This window comes from Panulirus ornatus, chromosome 19 (assembly GCF_036320965.1).
Source record: "Panulirus ornatus isolate Po-2019 chromosome 19, ASM3632096v1, whole genome shotgun sequence".
NCBI lineage: Eukaryota > Metazoa > Arthropoda > Malacostraca > Decapoda > Palinuridae > Panulirus > Panulirus ornatus.
The window spans coordinates 138,071-159,425 of record NC_092242.1 but is presented as its reverse complement, the minus strand read 5'-3'; the positions used below and the strand labels follow the sequence as shown (position 1 = coordinate 159,425).

General features: G+C 40.8%; 1 protein-coding gene across 5 annotated transcripts in view; it reads right to left on the bottom strand.

Moving 5' to 3' along the window:
- The window catches only part of LOC139755299 (uncharacterized), a 151,755-nt gene that overhangs the window by 36,483 nt on the left and 93,917 nt on the right, over positions 1-21,355 (bottom strand). For 3 of the 5 annotated variants that reach the window (XM_071673412.1, XM_071673414.1, XM_071673411.1), the window contains 3 exons: positions 13,056-13,322; positions 12,642-12,805; positions 7,080-7,273 (listed from right to left, as the gene is read on the bottom strand). In XM_071673412.1, coding sequence (XP_071529513.1) covers positions 7,080-7,273; positions 12,642-12,805; positions 13,056-13,322 — 625 coding nt within the window. The remainder of the gene's footprint in view (positions 1-7,079; positions 7,274-12,641; positions 12,806-13,055; positions 13,323-21,355) is intronic. The other 2 variants (XM_071673413.1, XM_071673415.1) reach the window with 2 other exon arrangements.

Genomic DNA, 21,355 nt, shown 5'->3' with positions numbered 1-21,355 from the left:
CTAATGTCTAGTCATTATCCCTGAAAGACTTTGAGGAGTCTAATATAATTGCCCTTAACATATTCAAAGCTTCTGACAGGGTGTGGCATCAGGGTCTCATCTCTACACTCCCCTCTTTTGGCTTTCCTCCCTTACTTTGCTCCTTCATATGTAGCTTCCTGTAGTTATTGATGGATCAGCCTCCCCGCTTTCTCCATCTACAGTGGCATCCCTGCAGGTCTATCCTGCCCCCTACACTTTTTCTTCTTTTCATTGATGCTTTCCTCTCTTCTACAAATAACCAAGTGCACTCATACACTGACAATTCAACATTGCATTCACCCACATCTTTCATTTAAGCTCCTCTCACTCAATCTGCATCTCGTCTTGACACAACTTCCTCAATAAACTCAGACTTGGATAGGATATCTGAGTACGGGAGACAAAATCTAGTGAAGTTTAATGCTTCCAAAACCCAGTTTCTACCCATATCTCTCTCTAAAATTTCTCCTTTGACGATTCTGTAATTTCACTTGGTATTACTGTAACATGCACTCTTTCTTGGAAATTCCATATTATGGAAACAGCTAAGTCTGCCTCTAAGAAACTTGGAGTCCAGTTTAGATGTTGAAATTTCTTTTCTCCTGAACAGTGGCTCCACTTATACAAAGGGTTGATTTGTTCTTGTATGCAGTACTGCTCTCTCATCTGGGATAGCTCTAGTTCTACATCCCTACTTGAAGGAGATGAGTCAAAAGTGGTACAACTCAAAAACTCTCCCAGGCTAACTTGAAAGCCTGACCGTCTAGTCCTATGCCACAGTCTTGGTTCATTTTTCCCTTTCTATAGGCATTACTGTGGTTTTTGTGCCCTACAATGGCTGCTTGTGTGTACTCACCGTAAGCTAGACCACATGATACTCATCAAGGTGCTGTGTCACGTGATTACTATGTGGCCATTGGCAACTCAAGGGTGGACCATTTTGATAACCGTTTCTTTCCCTACACCTCAAAGCTTTGGAACTCTCTACCTTCTCATGTTTCCCAATAACTAAGACTTGGTACATTTAAAAAAAAATCAATTTTTCACTTCCTCCAAAATTTGTAAATAGTATCCTATGTCTCTTCTTTTTCCTTTTCATAATCCAATCTATATTTCAACTATGGCTCAGCCTTGATGCAGACTTTAGTCCCAAACTTGAGCCTCCAACGGGAAAAAAAAAAAAAAAATGGGGGGTAAGAAGACAGGAGGGGATCTCTCATGAAGGGGTAATGGAGGGGGGGATGCCCATGAGATAAAAACCAATGGGCCATCCTATTCAAATACACCTCCCATACATCTTCCTTTTCCATGCATTCCTGTTTAAATACACCACCCAAAAATGTTTGTTCTCCCTTACATCTACCTATGGTCTGTAATCTTTGTACTCCTTCACTTCTCATAATCTTCCTGTCATCCTCCCAAACAACTTCCTATGTCCTCTAATCAATGTATGCCACTTCTCACAATATTTTCACATACTTTCTTCCTACACTCCAGTACCACCCAAAAGAAGCTCAATTCTAATATAATTTTCTTTCATGACTTCATATATCTCTAGGGCTACATTGCTCCATACTATATATCCCATCTCAAAGTCCAAATTTGAAAACCTTTCACTACAAGTTTACTTTTCCTAATGGAAAATCCTTTTCAAACGCTGCATGTTCATCTATACTGAGTAGTTTCTCTAATCGTGGGAAAAAAAAAAGAAAAAGAAAAAAGAGTACTGGTCATATGTTTGGAGCAGCTTTGTGGCCATGCTTTTTTCAAAAAGTAGAGTTTGTAGTCAGCCAATCTATTAGCTCTTTCTGATGGCTCCCTTTCTCTTTTCTATATATAATACTTTAGTTTCTTCTCCCAAGAGTTAAATTTCTATATACCATCACCATTAGCTAAGCAACACATTAACTGGCAAGATGCTGCACTCCATTAATACTATGAGCCTCTGGCAATCAAAAAGGGCATAGAATTGGAACCCTTTATCCTCCCAAGTATTTCCTTATAACTATGAGTGATCCCTTTTTAAAGTCCAAGTTTTCCATATCTTCAAGATACTGCCAGACTATTGTTTTCCTAAGTTCCCTATTTCATTTGCTCTTCTTTTATTCAAGTTCTATCCTTGATAAAGATTTCCATTAGGGACTAATGCCTTTGTTATGAAAGAATATCCCATAACTTAAAACAAGGATTTCCTGACAGTCTAATGTTTTTCTTAAGAATAATGTTATCATGGATGGCCAATCACTATACAATTAACATCTATGAGGAACAAGTTTTGGTTTTCGCATTAACTATGTTCACAAAATTGCTGAATAGTTTCACTTCACTCCTACATTACAAATATGATTTTCTTTATTTTTTTTTTTTTTTTTTTTTTTTGCTTTGTCGTTGTCTCCCGCGTTTGCGAGGTAGCGTAAGGAAACAGACGAAAGAAATGGCCCAACCCACCCCCATACACATGTATATACATATGTCCACACACGCAAATATACATACCTACACAGCTTTCCATGGTTTACCCCAGACGCTTCACATGCCTTCATTCAATCCACTGACAGCACGTCAACCCCGGTATACCACATCGCTCCAGTTCACTCTATTCCTTGCCTTCCTTTCACCCTCCTGCATGTTCAGGCCCCAATCACACAAAATCTTTTTCACTCCATCTTTCCACCTCCAATTTGGTCTCCCTCTTCTCCTCGTTCCCTCCACCTCTGACACGTATATCCTCTTGGTCAATCTTTCCTCACTCATTCTCTCCATGTGACCAAACCATTTCAAAACACCCTCTTCTGCTCTCTCAACCACGCTCTTTTTATTTCCACACATCTCTCTTACCCTTACGGTACTTACTCGATCAAACCACCTCACACCACACATTGTCCTCAAACATCTCATTTCCAGCACATCCATCCTCCTGCGCACAACTCTATCCATAGTCCACGCCTCGCAACCATACAACATTGTTGGAACCACTATTCCTTCAAACATACCCATTTTTGCTTTCCGAGATAATGTTCTCGACTTCCACACATTCTTCAAGGCTCCCAGAATTTTCGCCCCCTCCCCCACCCTATGATCCACTTCCGCTTCCATGGTTCCATCCGCTGCCAGATCCACTCCCAGATATCTAAAACACTTCACTTCCTCCAGTTTTTCTCCATTCAAACTCACCTCCCAATTGACTTGACCCTCAACCCTACTGTACCTAATAACCTTGCTCTTATTCACATTTACTCTTAACTTTCTTCTTTCACACACTTTACCAAACTCAGTCACCAGCTTCTGCAGTTTCTCACATGAATCAGCCACCAGCGCTGTATCATCAGCGAACAACAACTGACTCACTTCCCAAGCTCTCTCATCCCCAACAGATTTCATACTTGCCCCTCTTTCCAAAACTCTTGCATTCACCTCCCTAACAACCCCATCCATAAACAAATTAAACAACCATGGAGACATCATCACACACCCCTGCCGCAAACCTACATTCACTGAGAACCAATCACTTTCCTCTCTTCCTACACGTACACATGCCTTACATCCTCGATAAAAACTTTTCACTGCTTCTAACAACTTGCCTCCCACACCATATATTCTTAATACCTTCCACAGAGCATCTCTATCAACTCTATCATATGCCTTCTCCAGATCCATAAATGCTACATACAAATCCATTTGCTCTTCTAAGTATTTCTCACATACATTCTTCAAAGCAAACACCTGATCCACACATCCTCTACCACTTCTGAAACCACACTGCTCTTCCCCAATCTGATGCTCTGTACATGCCTTCACCCTCTCAATCAATACCCTCCCATATTATTTACATATTATTTACTATACTTTGTCGCTGTCTCCCGTGTTAGCAAGGTAGCGCAACGAAACAGACAAAAGAATGGCCCAACCCACCCACATACGCATGTATATACATACATGTCCACACACAGCACATATACATACCTATACATCTCAATGTATACATATATATACACACACAGATATATACATATATGCACATGTACATAATTCATACTGTCTGCTCTTATTCATTCCCGTCACCACCCTGCCACACATGAAATGACAACCCTCTCCCCCTGCATGTGCACAAGGTAGCACTAGGAAAAGGCAACAAAGGCCACATTCGTTCACACTCAATCTCTAGCTGTCAAATATAATGCACCGAAACCACAGCTCCCTTTCCACATCCAGGTCCCACAGAACTTTCCATGGTTTACCCCAGATGCTTCACATGCCCTGGTTCACTCCATTGACAGCACGTCGACCCCGGTATACCACAACGTTCCAATTCACTCTATTCCTTGCACGCCTTTCACCCTCCTGCATGTTCAGGCCCCGATCACTCAAAATCTTTTTCACTCCATCTTTCCACCTCCAATTTGATCTCCCACTTCTCGTTCCTTCCACCTCTGACACATATATCCTCTTTGTCAATCTTTCCTCTCATTCTCTCCATGTGACCAAACCATTTCCAAACACCCTCTTCTGCTCTCTCAACCACACTCTTTTTATTACCACACATCTCTCTTACCCTTTCATTACTTACAAGATCAAACCACCTCACACCACATACTGTCCTCAAACATCTCATTTACAGCACATCCACCCTCCTCTGCACAACTCTATTTATAGCCCACGTCTCGCAACCATATAACATTGTTAGAACCACTATTCCTTCAAACATACCCATTTTTGCTTTCCAAGATAACGTTCTCAACTTCCACACATTTTTCAACACTCCCAAAACTTTCGCCCCCTCCCCCACCCAATGATTTACTTCTGCTTACATGGTTCCATCCACTGCCAAATCCATTCCCAGATATCTAAAACACTTCACTTCCTCCAGTTTTTCTCCATTCAAACTTACCTCCCAATCAACTTGTCCCTTAACCCTACTGTACGTAATACCCTTGCTCTTTTTTCACATTTACTCTCAGCTTTCTTCTTTCACACACTTTACCAAACTCAGTCACCAGCTTCTGCAGTTTCTCACCCAAATCAGCCATCAGCACTGTATCATCAGTGAACAACAACTGACTCACTTCCCAAGCTCTCTCATCCACAACAGACTGCACACTTGCCCCTCTTTCCAAAACTCTTGCATTCACCTCCCTAACAACCCCATCCATAAACAAAGAAAACAATCATGGAGACATCATGCACCCCTTCCGTAAACCTACATTCACTGAGAACCAATCACTTTCCTCTCTTCCTACACATACATATGCCATACATCCTCGATAAAAACTTTTCACTGCTTCTAACAACTTGCCTCCCACAAAATATATTCTTAATACCTTCCACAGAGCATCTCTATCAACTCTTATCATATGCCTTCTCCAGATCCATAAATGCTACATACAAATCCATTTGTGTTTATAAGTATTTCTTACATACATTCTTCAAAGCAAACATCTGATCCACACATCCTCTACCTCTTCTTATTCATTATACTTTGTCGCTGTCTCCCGTGTTAGTGAGGAGGTGCAAGGAAACAGACGAAAGAATGGCCCAACCCACCCACATACACATGTATACACATCCATGTCAACACATGCACATATACATACCTATACATTTCAACGTATACATATATATACATACACAGACATATACATATATACACATGTACATAATTCATACTTGCTGCCTTTATTCATTCCCGTCACTACCCCGCCACACATGAAATGACACCTCCCCTACTCCCGCACGCATGCAAGGTAGCGCTAGGAAAAGACAACAAAGGCCACATTCATTTACACTCAGTCTCTACCTGTCATGCATAATGCATCGAAACCACAGCTCCCTTTCCACATCCAGGCCCCACAAAACTTTCCATGGTTTACCCCAGACGCTTCACATGCCCTGGTTCAATCCACTGACAACATGCAGACCCCAGTATACCATATTGTTCTAATTCACTCTTTTCCTTGCATACCTTTCACCCTCCTGCATGTTCAGGCCCCGATCGCTCAAAATCTTTTTCACTCCATCCTTCCACCTCCAATCTGTTCTCCCACTTCTCTTTCCCTCCACCTCTGACATATATATTCTATTTGTCAATCTTTCCTCACCCATTCTCTCCATGTGACCAGACCATTTCAACACACCCTCTTCTGCTTTCTTAACCACACTCTTTTCATTACCACACATCTCTCTTACCCTTTCATTACTTACTCGATCAAACCACCTCACACCACATATTGTTCTCAAACATCTCATTTCCAACACATCCACCCTCCTCCGAACAACCCTATTTATAGCCAATGCCTCCCAACCATTGCTGGAACCACTATTCCTTCAAAAATACCTATTTTTGCTTTCCGAGATAATGTTCTTGCCTTCCACACATTCTTCAATGCTCCCAGAAACTTCACCCCCTTCCCCACTCTGTGACTCACTTCCGCTTCCATGGTTTCATCTGCTGCCAAATCCACTCCCAGATATCTAAAACACTTCACTTCCTCCAGTTTTTCTCCATTCAAACTTACCTTCCAATTGACTTATCCCTCAACCCTACTGTACCTAATAACCTTGCTCTTATTTACATTTACTCTCAGCTTTCTTCTTTCACACACTTTACCAAACTCAGTCACCAGCTTCTGCACTTTCACACCCAAATCAGCCACCAGCGCTGTATCATCAGTGAACAAAGCTGATTTTCTAAATCTTTTCTGATAATTCTGTTTTTGAATGACAAAACTAAAATACTCTTTTCCTCCTTGTTTGTGCCCCCTTTTACTGCATTTAGAAACTTTAAAATCTTATAATAACCTGTAATTGTCACTTCATCAATTGTACTGCAATTCTGAGTTTCTTACCTAGCATTATTAACACTTGAGTCAATGCATATTGTTCCGTCATACTGAAATTTCTTATTCTGACCAATTATGATTTAATCTGTTATCAAATTCTTTCTAACTTTAAACTCCTTACATGATGTTGGAGCATGAAATATGAAGTACAAATGTAATGTACAGAGTTCTCTGTCAAGTAAAATTCTAACTGGTGAGAGAAAAAAGGGTAGAAATTCTTACTGTGCTGTGGTACAGGTTGTCCAAGCTCTAAAGAACGATCAATATCTAATTTCTTGAGTATCTTTTTCGGATTAAGGATCCATAGCTGTTCTGGGGACATGCAGTTCCACAAAACACAGGGGAACCACAGTGCCACTCCCAGTTCCACCACACGAAATATGATATCATAAGCATTTCTAGACATCAAAGGGACTCTGTGGAAGAACAAAATTTACATTAAGAAAGGCATCTAAAATAATAAGCTGGTTACAAACTATCTCCAAGTTAAAAGCTATCTTTCATATCTGGCTATGTAAAAACAATGTATCATAATTTCTTGTCTATACCTAGTCCCACTATGATTAGAATACTGACTTGCCACTTACTGTCAGACTAAATATTATGGGTATCAAATATCTCAAAGCAAAATTATCAGTGACTAAGACACTGTTTGAAAGGACATTGCAAAAGTAACAAATATGTCCTGGGGCAGATGGCTGTCCTAGACAGACACCAGGAAATTATCAATGATTACAGACAGTTACCTAGTCAATTAGTGGCACCCTTACATTACAATATCAACGATCTCATGATGTTTTGGTAAAGAATAGAGCAAGGAGAACAAGAGAACAAATGGGAGTAAATCAGGAAAGCGTAACAGTCAAAAAAGACATAAAGACGACATGGGGTTAGTGATCTACAAGGACCGTTGAATCAGCTAGGTAACAGGGTGGCAGATGTGGATTGTTTGGGGCGCTGAAGTATGTAGAGCAATGGTTTAGTGGCAAGACAAGAGGTAACGAAAGCCTTGTGTTAGATGATGAGGCAAAGCAACAGGAATGGATGGGATTGCAGATGAATTTCTCAAGAAAGGGGGTGATACTGCTGGTGAATGGCCAGTAAGACTTTCAACATGCAGTAAGTGTGGCTAAAAGAGAGATGCTGGGGACTACGGGCAATAGATTTGTAAAACTCTAGTGTCTCATTTATGATGACACCCATATCTTTTATATTTATCCCATTTTTACATCTGTGGGTGAATAGGATATAAGGTGGAAGAGTACTGGATATCTCTGATGCCTGTTCCCAACTGAACTCCCTTAAGGGGGTAGCCATGGCAATAGTCTCCATAACCAGTGAACTTCAGTGCTGCTTATTAGCCTTTAGTGTCTCATCCTTAACAGACCAATAGCAGAAAGGAACTCTAGTGCAGTGTATGCAGAGGCTCCTACCAGATGTTCCTACTGACAACTTCTAACAAATGATCCTACCCACTACTATCTATTTCTATCTAATGGTACTGCCTAAATGTTCCTTTCAACTACTTTTATCTAATGCTCTTACCATTTTGCCAAAAGGCAAGGCTAGCACATAGTGCTCAATGTAGGAAAAATTGGAATGAGTTGTGCAAGTTGTCATCAACATTAAGTGTTAAGTATAAAAAGCAGAGATTATACATTTGTGGACAGAATGCCAGTAATCCACTTGTGAGTGAGACAGAAAGAAAAGGAAGCTACTTGGGTAAGACAGCTGCAACCTGAAGCCACTGAAATCTAGTTTCCAATTTATGATGATGCCCAAATCTTTTACATTTATTCAATTCTTAAGTTTGTGGGTGAGTAGGAAATAGGATGGAAGAGTACTGGAAAGAGAGATATGGGAGAAGAATGCATGGAATGGTGTATGTCAGGGCGGCATGTAGGACAGGGATAAGTGGTGACTCTTTTGCTGTGGCCACCTTGTTGGCTGGAGTTCCCAGAGGGAATGGTCATTAGAGATATGGATTACAATAGAAAAGGTGTTAGGTAGGCACTATTGGTTTACACAGACATGCAGAAAGAGACTCCTGGATACGAATGTGTACAGAACAACAACTGGAGAAGATTTGCAGAGGTTTTCAGAAAAGAGGAAGTGATACGAGTTAGAAGATGGATGTAATAGTACATGAACTTGGAAAAAGAGACTTGTGTGAGGAAATACCAGGAGAGATTGGGTGCAAAATGGAAAAGGGTAAGAGTAAATGATGCACTGCTGGCATGGGCAAGGGAAGACTGTGGTAGGTTAATGGTAGGCAAGTGAGAAAGGTAGTGAGTGGTGGGATGGTGAAGTAAAGCTGCTAGTGAAACAGAAGAAAGAGGTACATGGGTAGTACTTACTAGTAAAGTACAATCACAAATGGAAATGAAAGTGGCAGGTGAAGAAATAGGTGAGGGACTGGAAAAGAGGGTAAATGAGAACTGGGGTGGGTGAGTATCAGAAAACTTCAGGGAGAATAAGATGATGTTTTGGAAGGTTAACAAAGAGAGAATAACAAAAGAACTAATGGGAACATCAGTGAAGGGGGAAAATGGGGAGGTGGTAACAGGTAGTGATGAGGTGAAGAGGATTTGGAGTGAGGATTTTGAGGGACAGCTGAATGTCAGATGACTGGGTAGCATATGTAAGGTATTTGGACTGGGGAGGTAAGAGAAGTGAGTCATTGAAAATGGTTTGGTGAAGAGAGAAGAAAGGGGTAGTTAAAGCCTTTTGTAAGATGAAATCTGGCAAGGGAAAGGAATGGAAGGTATTACACTTGAGTTTGGTTATGGATGGGGTGGTGAAGGAAGTACATGCAACAGTCTTAGAGAGAGAGGTGGTATGCAGTCTATAGGCAGTGAGGGGGTGTTCAGGAAATGAGTTGTTTGCTGGTGACACAGCATAGGTGGCAGATTCAAGTGAGAAACTGCAGAAGTTGGTGTTTGAGTTTGGGAGTGTGTGTGTGAAAGGAGGAAATTGAGAGTAAATGTGAAAAGCAAGGTTATTAGGTTTAGCATGTTAAGGGACTGGTTAGTTGGGTGCGAGTTTGAATGGATAAAGTTTAGAGAAGTATTTTAGACACCTGGGAGTGGCCATGACAGCAAATAGATCCATGGAAGTGAGTCATTGGATGGGTCAGGGGGCGAAAGTTGTAAGTGCACTGAGGAGTGCGTGAAAAGGAGGTCATTACCTGGGAAAGCAAAAATGGTATGTTTGCAGGTATATAGTGGTACCTACAATGATGTTGGATGCAATGCTTGGGCTACAGATGAGAATTTGTGGAAGAGGATGGATGTGTTGGAAATGTTTGAGGACAATATGCAGTGTGAGATGGCTTGATTGCATAAGTAATAAAAGGATACGAGAGATGTGTGCAAATAAGAGTGTGGTTGAGAAAGCTGAAGAGGGTGTGCTGAAATGGTTTGGACATATGAAGAGAATGAGTGAGGAGAGGCTAATGAAGAGGATGCTCATGCTGGAAGTGGAGGGAACAAGGAGAAAGGGAAGATCAAACTGGAGATGGAAAGATGGAGTGAAAAAGATTTTGAGTGATAAGGGCCTGAGCACACAGGAGGGTGAAAAGTGTGCAAGGGATACAGGTGTGTGGTATGTGGTATGCAAGGGGTGATATGCTGTCAATGGACTTAACCAGGGTATATGAAGCAGCTGGGGAAAGGCAAGGAAAGGTCTGTGAGATCTGTCTGTAGGAGAATGGGGTTTCGGTGCATTACACGACATCTAGAGATTGGGTGTGAGCGAACAGAGCCTTTCTGTGTCTGTTCCTGGCACTACCTCGCTAACAAGGGAAATGGCAAACAATTACGGAAAAAATCTACCTTACTTTTTTTAGTAAGGTACCCAAGCAGTCCTGTGGATGGTTTATGGTGCTAAGTTGTCATGGGAGAATGAAGCTATTAATTTAAGATTCAACTAAAATCTACTATCTTGAAGTATACTCATCAAACAAGAATACAAAACGTCCTTAGAATATAATTTACAAAGATCTTACATAAGTAAGATTATTACTTCTATCCCTTGATACAGGGAAGAAATAATACTCTGTAAATTGAATAAGTCATCAATAAAGGTAACAATTATTGATTTATAACTCTGAGTCATACTAACAATAATGCTAGTTTGACCTCTTTCACCATTTCACTCATGATTGTAGAAATAAAAAGCATGGGCTGAGATCATGAAATTATATAAACATCTCAAGCAATACAGATATGTCACACGGTGGACTGTATCCTAATATAAAAAGCAGATACACTAAAACACTACATAAACAAGGAGGTGACATCACTGCTGTTGACATGTTGACACCGCTGCTTTTAGCACTTACTATTTTTACCAACATGTTATTTCTCACTGGTCAAGTTATGGCTTACATAACTTGTTTATTATTTCGTTATTCTTTTAAGAGCATTAGGTAGAAGTAGTTGGTAGGAGCATTAGATATAAGTAGTCATTAGGTTCATTAGGTAGGAGTCTGCAAACACTGTGCTAGTCTTGCCCTCTGCCAGTGCCCTGTTATGGGTGAGGTACTAAAGGCTAAGAAGCAACACTGGCATTCTTTAGTTATGAAAACTCTGTTGCCATGGCCACCCTTTTGAGGAAGTTCGAATTGGAATAGGCATCAGAAATATGGATAGACAGATGTTCTTTCTTTTCATATGAGACATAATTCTTATTCATTTTACTACTCTTTTAATCAATCATCATAACATTGTGGTATATTTTGCAATATACTCAACCAACGATTTTGCCTTGGCCAGGCTGTAGTAACACATCAACATTTGACATTTGTAGCCTGCTCTAAGAGAAATAGGAATTTTTGTATAATCCTTCCACATCAGGAGTACTACAGGTATGGTACATTATGAGGCTGGAGTTCAAGGTTCATCGTTATCATTGTCTCTGTAACAGAAAGTGTAGGGTGCATGACATATTCATGTTCATTCAAACCTCTGAATTTCCTAAAAATTTTCTTTGAGGTACATAAGTCCTGCAAGGTATTTTTTCTTACTGTTTCCTATCCAGCAAGTTACCAAAGGGAGTGGAGGGTGAAGGGAGAGCCTATGTATTGCTCTCCTTTTCTTCTACTGCTTTTAAGGGGACTACATCTTTTCCAATACTGTTAAGGCTAGAGCACTTTGTCTAGATCTTGGGTCAGTATATCTAGAGAACACTATGTAACTCTTGGCAGGTTCACTTAAAGCACGGGTTCTTGCTGGATGTTTAGGTATAGTGGTGACTGGTACTGGTGGGCACAAATGAAAAATCATGCGAGTAGCAATGCTACATCCTTCATCATGGAGAGCAAGCAGAGAACTGACATGGTCATTTTTGCATGGAAGGCATCAGCATTGTGTAGCTGGCAGGGTTCATGTTGAATCATTATGGTTCATTTTATAACAGAATGATGAAAGTACTTTAGGTACTTGTGTTATATAAAAATTGTTTTATCCAGTCATCCTATGTCCTAACACATCTGTACCATATACTATATAATACAATAAAATACTTATTCACTGTTTACGTGTCTAGCCTATACCAATAAATAGGATCTAAAAGCGTCTATGTTCAGTAAATCACACGTGCAGTGCCTCTATATCAGTATCTGGTAATATGGACGAATCAGTACTCCAGCACAGACTCAGCCCCAACCATGTTAATTTCTTAAGGTATGACTTGTAACACTAAAAATCAAGGCTATGTTTCACTGAAAGTAAATATGTAAATATTAAAGGTTCATGGAAAATACCCCTTTTTACCATTTCCTACCTATTTTTCCAAAATCCTCCCAGCACATCAGAGAAGAGGAAACAGACGGTGATCATGAGCATGCAGGCCTGAAATACCAGCCCAAATCGAGACTGATGTAGCTGTGACTGGTCTATTCCCCGGTGTGGAGGTGCTACACCAGTTAAATCTCCAACCACCTGCAACTTAAAGTTGGTAAAGGTGATCCACAAAGCTAATGAAGATTATCATATGATTCTAGCATATGAACATTAGATTTTGAGTAAAGTGTAAAATACAAAAACTGTACACTAGTATGAACTGCATTGACAGCATAAAAAAAGTTTCCACCCATAAAAAGTAAGGCTCTAACAGAAATGTCTACACATTGAACAGGTTATCAGTGGGTATTCAAAACACTACAAAACTACACAACAAGCAGGACATTACACACACCTGCTCTGGCACAAGGCGTTGGGTGGATGGATCCTGTTCCTGTTCCCCTGCAGATTTAACCTCTGTGGGTGTTGATTTAGAAGCAGATTTCTTAGATGAGGGAGTCGAGGGAGGAGTGAGTGGGGATGTAGATGAAGAGGATGATGCATAAGATGGGGAATCTAGATCAGCAGAGTTAAGGAGAGGGGGAAGGTGAAGATCCTGGGGAGGGGTACGGGAATGGACGCTGCCCACAATAATCGTGTCACTCATGAAGCCCCCACGTACCTACAACACAAAAGCCCACATCAATTACAACACAACCCACAGCTCACAATGTACTCATTAATAACATCCAAAATCTAATTCAACACAATACTATGCATGAACCACAATAACAGTATTTAATAATTATTGATCAAATCTGCAACAAATCAAATATACTATAGACCTTTGTTCACACATGCATACATACATACATACAAGGGGAAACTTCATTTTCTTGGATGAAGTAGAATCTCTGTGATGTATTTGAAAAAATAAGTTGGAACCTTTTTTACAAAATCTATGTCGATCTATCTAAATCTCTAAATTTCCACTCCATCTAGTAACTTCCCGCTAAGAGTTGGCCGAAAATGAAAAGAAAAATTTCAGTAAAACCTTTCATTCCACTTATCTCCATTACCATTCATACTGATGAGATCAAATGTATTAAAGCCCTTTGCTTCACTCAAAAATGTTTTTAAGCATAGTGTGTTAAAGAGCACAGAGAGTTCCATACAATAATTTCTCAACTTGCACAGCAAGATGAACTATCAAACAAAGTTAACATTTCCATTCACAACTTTGCATCTCACACTAAAAATGACTCCAGCTCAAGATGAAAAATGATTCCTGATATCATCAAATGAAATACATCAGGCCTTAAAAAATTCACTCAATGAATCTATTAATCTTTTAAGTCTACATCTTCTCTTTGTGTCTTCCATCATATCACCACAATTTATAAACTTGCAACTGCCATCCATTCTGCAAGGCTGCATCAGGTTAAAAGGCCCTTTACCTAAGCATGTTTCCAAAACTTTCTTCACACTACATACCTTTCTCACTTTATTCTCTATTCTACCCATTCTAATTCCAACCATACTTGTTACATTTCAGTTACACATTATATTTTGTTCAGTTCTCTGTGTCAAGGTACAGTTAACCCAAGTAGTGGTCACAAAATCCAGGGAATTTCGCTCGGAGGCAACATCTGGCATCTTGCCCGACTAGATGTATTTCTCCTTGTATTTCATCAAGTGAAAGAAAACTATTTGAAATAATACTTAATATATATTAGTTACTGGCTGAATGAGGAATATAGCCTTAATCACCAAACAAGATAGTTCGCCTTATAAAGACTGAAATATTGGGAAATGAAGCATTATGACAAAATTATCGCTCACATAGGGGGAGAAAATGCTGTGGTCTTGCCAGTTTTGAACATCAGCGATGATCACACGTTATGAATAATTCTAATCCTTCTATGAAAAACATATGTCCTGGAAATGGGATTCTGGGGTTGTGAAAAACAAGGAAAACTTAAGAGAGGTAACTATATGTGAAAGCTTCTGGCACCATTGCCAAACCAACTTTGAAAAGTCAGAGATGTTAGAGAAGGCTACATTAAATATTAATAGTGTGCCTTATTTCTTTTTATATCATCATCCCAATTTTTGTGGTGTGAGGTGGTTTGATTAAGTAATGAAAGGGTAAGAGAGAAGTGTGGTAATAAAAGGAGTGTGGTTAAGAGAGCAGAGGAGAGTATGTTGAAATGGTTTGGACATAGGGAAAGAATGAGTGAGGAAAGATTGACGAATAGGATATATGTGTCAGAGGTGGAGGGAACAAGGGGAAGTGGGAGACCAAAAATTAGAGGTGGAAGGATGGAGTGAAAAAGATCTTAAGAGATCAAGGCCAGAATATACAGGAGGGTGAAAGGCTTGCAAGGAATAGAGTGAATAGGAATGATGTGGTATACTGGGGTTGTCGTGCTGTCAATGCACTGAACCAGGGCATGTGAAGCATCTGGGGTAAATCATGGAAAGGTCTGAGGGGCCTGGATAGGGAGCTGTGGTTTTGGTGCAATACACATGACAGGTAGAGAATGAGTGTGAATGAATGTGGCCTTTTTTGTCCTTGTCTGGTGCTATTTCACTAGGGGGGGGATTTCCTGTGTGGTGGGGTAGCAACAGGAATGGATGAAAGCAAGCAAGGATGAATATGTACATGTGTATGCATGTATATGTACATGTATGTATATGTGTGTATATGTTGATTTATCTAGCAATTATACTTTGTCTGTCTCCCACTTTAGCGAGGTAGTGCAAGGTAGCAGACGAAAGAATGGCCCAATCAATTCACATACACATGTATGTACATACACGCCCACACAGCACATATACATACCTATACATTTCAACGTATACATACATATGCATACACAGATATACACATGTACATATTCATACATGCTGCCTTCATCCATTCCCGCCGCCACCCCGCCACACATGAAATGGCACCCCCCATGTGCACGCGAGATAGCGCTAGAAAAAGACAACAAAGGCCACATTTGTTCACACTCAGTCTCTAGCTGTCATGTGTAATGCCCCAAAACCACAGCTCCCTTTCCACGTACAGACCCCACAAAACTTTCCATGGTTTACCCCAGACACATCACATGGCCTGGTTCAATCCACTGAAAGTATACTTTCTGAGACAGATAAACAGTAAATGTGATCATTACCAAACTACACATCAGAAGTTAAACTATATGCACCAAGCAGTTTATTAGTTTACAACTACTACTATTCTCCTGATGTGGTATTTGAGTTGTTAGAATACTAAGCTACTAAGTTTAATGCTGTAAGCCTAATTCCTGGTCACACTTCTTTTTAAAATTTATTTTATTATACTTTGTCGCTGTCTCCCGCGTTTGCGAGGTAGCGCAAGGAAACAGACGAAAGAAATGGCCCAACCCCCCCCCCATACACATGTATATACATACGTCCACTCACGCAAATATACATACCTACAAAGCTTTCCATGGTTTACACCAGACGCTTCACATGCCTTGATTCAATCCACTGACAGCACGTCAACCCCGGTATACCACATCGCTCCAATTCACTCTATTCCTTGCCCTCCTTTCACCCTCCTGCATGTTCAGGCCCCGATCACACAAAATCTTTTTCACTCCATCTTTCCACCTCCAATTTGGTCTCCCTCTTCTCCTCGTTCCCTCCACCTCCGACACGTATATTCTCTTGGTCAATCTTTCCTCACTCATTCTCTCCATGTGCCCAAACCACTTCAAAACACCCTCTTCTGCTCTCTCAACCACGCTCTTTTTATTTCCACACATCTCTCTTACCCTTACGTTACTCACTCGATCAAACCACCTCACACCACACATTGTCCTCAAACATCTCATTTCCAGCACATCAATCCTCCTGCGCACAACTCTATCCATAGCCCACGCCTCGCAACCATACAACATTGTTGGAACCACTATTCCTTCAAACATACCCATTTTTGCTTTCCGAGATAATGTTCTCGACTTCCACACATTCTTCAAGGCCCCCATAATTTTCGCCCCCTCCCCCACCCTATGATCCACTTCCGCTTCCATGGTTCCATCCGCTGCCAGATCCACTCCCAGATATCTAAAACACTTCACTTCCTCCAGTTTTTCTCCATTCAAACTCACCTCCCAATTGACTTGACCCTCAACCCTACTGTACCTAATAACCTTGCTCTTATTCACATTTACTCTTAACTTTCTTCTTCCACACACTTTACCAAACTCAGTCACCAGCTTCTGCAGTTTCTCACATGAATCAGCCACCAGCGCTGTATCATCAGCGAACATTTTCATCCAACTATTAATGAGAAATTGGTTTATGTGGCAAGAGAATAAAAGATTGTCAAATACTACACCAGCCACATTACTTTCTTCTGTCCTGTAAACAATGCATCTGGGGTGTTCTTACCTTACTAAACCAACTCCAAATCACTTGAAGAGGTACTCCAAAAACATTTCATTATTATACTTTTTTTATCATAATTGATCACTGTTTCCCACGTCAGCAAGGTAGCCCAGGAAACAGACGATGAATGACCCATCCACTCAAACACACACACACATATATATATATATATATATATATATATATATATATATATTTTTTTTTTTTTTTTTTTTTTTTTTTTTTTTATACTTTGTCGCTGTCTCCCGCGTTTGCGAGGTAGCGCAAGGAAACAGACGAAAGAAATGGCCCAACCCCTCCCCCATACACATGTACATACACACGTCCACACACGCAAATATACATACCTACACACCTTTCCATGGTTTACCCCAGACGCTTCACATGCCCTGATTCACTCCACTGACAGCACGTCAACCCCTGTATACCACATCGCTCCAATTCACTCTATTCCTTGCCCTCCTTACACCCTCCTGCATGTTCAGGCCCCAATCACACAAAATCTTTTTCACTCCATCTTTCCACCTCCAATTTGGTCTCCCTCTTCTCCTCGTTCCCTCCACCTCCGACACATATATCCTCTTGGTCAATCTTTCCTCACTCATTCTCTCCATGTGACCAAACCATTTCAAAACACCCTCTTCTGCTCTCTCAACCACGCTCTTTTTATTTCCACACATCTCTCTTACCCTTAGGTTACTTACTCGATCAAACCACCTCACACCACACATTGTCCTCAAACATCTCATTTCCAGCACATCCATCCTCCTGCGCACAACTCTATCCATAGCCCACGCCTCGCAACCATACAACATTGTTGGAACCACTATTCCTTCAAACATACCCATTTTTGCTTTCCGAGATACTGTTCTCGACTTCCACACATTTTTCAAGGCTCCCAAAATTTTCGCCCCCTCCCCCACCCTATGATCCACTTCCGCTTCCATGGTTCCATCCGCTGACAGATCCACTCCCAGATATCTAAAACACCTCACTTCCTCCAGTTTTTCTCCATTCAAACTCACCTCCCAATTGACTTGACCCTCAACCCTACTGTACCTAATAACCTTGCTCTTATTCACATTCACTCTTAACTTTCTTCTTCCACACACTTTACCAAACTCAGTCACCAAGGGGACATCCTTTGAAATCAATTATTCTAGACTTAAAAACAAAAACTTCACAGAAGTTATCATCACAGTTTTTGGCAGTATGATTTTAAAAAAACCTTTTAACATTGATCTTTTAAGTAAACACTTAGCCCCACAGGTACAGTCATGTTGAGCCCTAAGGACTTAAAATGGTATGAATCTGACTAACTTTGCCAACAGGATATTGTTGTTCAATCCATTTGGCCCTGTAATTTTTTGTCATTTTTCTAAGGAAATTATTTTCTAACTTACTGTTTATCTATAAACTTAACTAGATGGGGTCAAATCGTTCTTAAAGAATTTAAAAAGTCAAATTAAGATCTCTCAAAAAAGGGATATTATTTATGACCATTTCTTGGAAGTGCATAGCTTAGAGTTAGAAATACAGTTCTCCAAATCATCAGTCTAAGTGCACTGATATTTTGCAGGGAGTATAATTTTCATAAGGGCAACCAGACTTACTTGTGGAGACCGTACGATGAGATATAATTCACCACAGGGGACACTCTTATTTAAAGTAAATACAGCACAACCTGCTGGACTAAATAGCCATATGCAAATACATAAATGTACTGTGGATGATTCTCTTATTAGAAAGATTGAAATTTGCTGGACAAAGAAGCCATACGTAAATACATATACTTTGGATGATTTTCTTATTGAGAAGAGTTCAGGGGCATTTTGATATAGTTATGATATATTTATTCCCTGGGGATAGGGGAGAAAGAATACTTCCCACGTATTCCCTGCGTGTCATAGAAGGCGACTAAAAGGGGAGGGAGCGGGGGGCTGGAAATCCTCCCCTCTCGTTTTTTTTTTCCAAAAGAAGGAACAGAGAATTGGGCCAGGTGAGGGTATTCCCTCAAAGGCCCAGTCCTCTGTTCTTAACGCTACCTCGCTAATGCGGGAAATGGCGAATGGTTTGAAAGAAAAAAGAAAGATATATATATATATATATATATATATATATATATATATATATATATATATATATACAAATATATACAAATATACATACCTACACAGCTTTCCATGGTTTACCCCAGACGCTTCACATGCCCTGATTCAATCCTCTGACAGAACGTCAACCCCAGTATACCACATCGATCCAATTCACTCTATTCCTTGCCCTCCTTTCACCCTCCTGCATGTTCAGGCCCCGATCACACAAAATCTTTTCACTCCATCTTTCCACCTCCAATTTGGTCTCCCACTTCTCCTCGTTCCCTCCACCTCCGACACATATATCCTCTTGGACAATCTTTCCTCACTCATTCTCTCCATGTGCCCAAACCATTTCAAAACACCCTCTTCTGCTCTCTCAACCACGCTCTTTTTATTTCCACACATCTCTCTTACCCTTACGTTACTTACTCGATCAAACCACCTCACACCACACATTGTCCTCAAACATCTCATTTCCAGCACATCCACCCTCCTGCACACAACTCTATCCATAGCCCACGCCTCGCAACCATACAATATTGTTGGAACCACTCTTCCTTCAAACATACCCATTTTTGCTTTCCGAGATAACATTCTCGACTTCCACACATTCTTCAAGGCTCCCAGGATTTTCGCCCCCTCCCCCACCCTATGATCCACTTCCGCTTCCATGGTTCCATCCGCTGCCAGATCCACTCCCAGATATCTAAAACACTTTACTTCCTCCAGTTTTTCTCCATTCAAACTTACCTCCCAATTGACTTGACCCTCAACCCTACTGTGCCTAATTACCTTGCTCTTATTCACATTTACTCTTAACTTTCTTCTTTTACACACCTTAACTTTCTTCTTTTACACACTTTACCAAACTCAGTCACCAGCTTCTGCAGTTTCTCACATGAATCAGCCACCAGCGCTGTATCATCAGCGAACAACAACTGACTCACTTCCCAAGCTCTCTCATCCACAACAAACTTCATACTTGCCTTTCTTTCCAAAACTCTTGCATTCACCTCCCTAACAACCCCATCCATAAACAAATTAAACAACCATGGAGACATCACACACCCCTGCCGCAAACCTACATTCACTGAGAACCAATCACTTTCCTCTCTTCCTACACGTACACATGCCTTACATCCTCGATAAAAACTTTTCACTGCTTCTAACAACTTGCCTCCCACACCATATATTCTTAATACCTTCCACAGAGCATCTATATATATATATATATATATATATATATTATATATTTTTTTATTATTTTATTATACTTTGTCGCTGTCTCCCGCGTTTGCGAGGTAGCGCAAGGAAACAGATGAAAGAAATGGCCCAACCCCCCCCCATACACATGTATATACATACGTCCACACACGCAAATATACATACCTACACAGCTTTCCATGGTTTACCCCAGACGCTTCACATGCCTTGATTCAATCCACTGACAGCACGTCAACCCCGGTATACCACATCGCTCCAATTCACTCTATTCCTTGCCCTCCTTTCACCCTCCTGCATGTTCAGGCCCCGATCACACAAAATCTTTTTCACTCCATCTTTCCACCTCCAATTTGGTCTCCCTCTTCTCCTCGTTCCCTCCACCTCCGACACATATATCCTCTTGGTCAATCTTTCCTCACTCATTCTCTCCATGTGCCCAAACCACTTCAAAACACCCTCTTCTGCTCTCTCAACCATGCTCTTTTTATTTCCACACATCTCTCTTACCCTTACCCTTTTATTTATTTTATTTATTATACTTTGTCGCTGTCTCCTGCGTTTGCGAGGTAGCGCAAGGAAACAGACGAAAGAAATGGCCCAACCCCCCCATACACATGTATATACATACGTCCACACACGCAAATATACATACCTACACAGCTTTCCATGGCTTACCCCAGACGCTTCACATGCCTTGATTCAAATCACTGACAGCACGTCAACCCCGGTATACCACATCGCTCCAATTCACTCTATTCCTTGCCCTCCTTTCGCCCTCCTGCATGTTCAGGCCCCGATCCCACAAAATCTTTTTCACTCCATCTTTCCACCTCCAATTTGGTCTCCCTCTTCTCCTTGTTCCCTCCACCTCCGACACATATATCCTCTTGGTCAATCTTTCCTCACTCATCCTCTCCATGTGCCCAAACCACTTCAAAACACCCTCTTCTGCTCTCTCAACCACGCTCTT